The 1,730-nt window shown below is 34.0% G+C and overlaps 1 protein-coding gene across 1 annotated transcript in view; it reads right to left on the bottom strand.

Moving 5' to 3' along the window:
• LOC108623505 (uncharacterized) overlaps positions 1 to 1,730 on the bottom strand; it is a 26,391-nt gene that overhangs the window by 11,567 nt on the left and 13,094 nt on the right. The window contains exons 8-10 of the mRNA XM_026812359.1: positions 745 to 781; positions 368 to 671; positions 182 to 299 (exon numbers count right to left, since the gene is read on the bottom strand). Of these exons, the coding sequence (XP_026668160.1) occupies positions 182 to 299; positions 368 to 671; positions 745 to 781 (459 nt within the window). The remainder of the gene's footprint in view (positions 1 to 181; positions 300 to 367; positions 672 to 744; positions 782 to 1,730) is intronic.

Raw genomic sequence — 1,730 nt, 5'->3', positions numbered from 1 at the left:
GGAGAATCGAAATACAAGTGTAGAACCGAAACCGCGACTAATACATGTATTTAATAACAATTATGACATTTTTTCAGTTCTCCGTGACTGTTTCGGTCAGAACCGATATGTAACAGTTTGAAACAGTTATTTTCAATCCCTGATAGAAAAAGATGGTACTTAAAATTTTTATGAATCTTACATTATGATCTGCATTTCCATTATCCAAATTTTTCTTGGAACGATAATTATTGTACTGCGTATTTGTACCATTTGCTTGCTGATTTTTTCTTTTTGGATGATACTCAGCCTCAGAGCTTCTGTCAATATTTTATAATCGATATAGATGATATAAACGATATAAGAATACAGTGGAATATAATAATACCTAGTCTCTTCCTGTGAGCCTCCACGGTCCTTCGAATTTTCTCTGGTGTTTCTTAATCGCCTCTTTAAGTTAACATTGATCACCTCCGAATTATTAGATTTATCCATCACGAGACTATGCGCGGCCGGCTTTGGTCCACACTCCTTGGTGTAAAGCACGGGAATTCTAGATTCTGTTTTGTTGTGGTTTTCCTGTTTTCGATCAAAATTATTTTCTACAACACTACGATAATTCGTAGACTCTCTCGTGTTTGTCGGAATTTTTGTTTGATTTCGCGATTTTAAATCCGAATTGAAACTTTCATCTATAAAGCAAAAAAATGTGTTGAGTACTGTAAATGCAATCAGACCTAATCAGCGTACGAATATTGTAATCACCATTACGAATGCCCATTTCACTTTCACATTGCACATCCTAAAAAAATTCATTGTGTTATACATTCCAAAATCTTAATGTATTTTGTAAAAAATAATCAACGTAATAACCTGAAATATATCTAACAAATGCGCATATTTCAAATGGGACATAATTTCAACCGATTGTCAACCGAATCTTTTATCGTCGACCTATAGACGTGTTTTTCGCGCGTAACTGAGTATAAGTCGACGCGGTGAAAAAATTTTCTCATAACTGTTTGTCGTTCGATATAGACTTATGAAAAATCCAAGAACGTGTTCTAATTACACTATCCTGAATTCGTTCGCGATTTAATACTGAGCGATTAATCATCGAACGATTAATTGTTGGAAATTATCGTTTCAACGTTTGTAAACGGTGGTATATGAACGTTCGTTGATATTTACTAAGAAAATCATATAAAATGATACAATATCATGTAATTGTGCAACAGAATTTCAGATTCATGCGAACCCAGTTCTAAAATGAAATTATTAATTACAACTTAGGCTGGGATCGAATGGGTGAGTGTTATTTTGACTAACGTTACGACGGATGTTGCAGCTTGCATCGTGGCGCTATATTGTTTTACACACAAGGTGTCCACGCTGAAGTGATACAGCCCGATTAGTCAAAGATGAGAATACCATCGAAAATACAAAAACTTGGTTGACTGATAATTCAATGGTTCAAGAGAAAAAGATATTTTGACGTGAACACATTTTTTTTCTACATTATTATTTTGAGAAAGTTACCTTTCGATTTTTAAATGGAACTGCATATTTTTTTTAGATTATCCGATAGTAATTTTCAAACCAAATTTAATGTTTACTGATTTTCACCGAAATGGATCCTGCCTGATTCGGAAATCCGAACGGTGGTTTCGTTTATGACGTCACTATTGCCTTCTTTAGGTCTGTAATTAAGACATAGACCTGTGCTATTTCTTTTCACAGGTATAAATGTC

The sequence above is a fragment of the Ceratina calcarata genome, unplaced genomic scaffold, assembly GCF_001652005.2.
Source record: "Ceratina calcarata isolate Rehan_Ccalc_2016 unplaced genomic scaffold, ASM165200v1 scaffold27.2, whole genome shotgun sequence".
NCBI lineage: Eukaryota > Metazoa > Arthropoda > Insecta > Hymenoptera > Apidae > Ceratina > Ceratina calcarata.
This window is presented reverse-complemented; position numbering and strand designations above follow the sequence as displayed.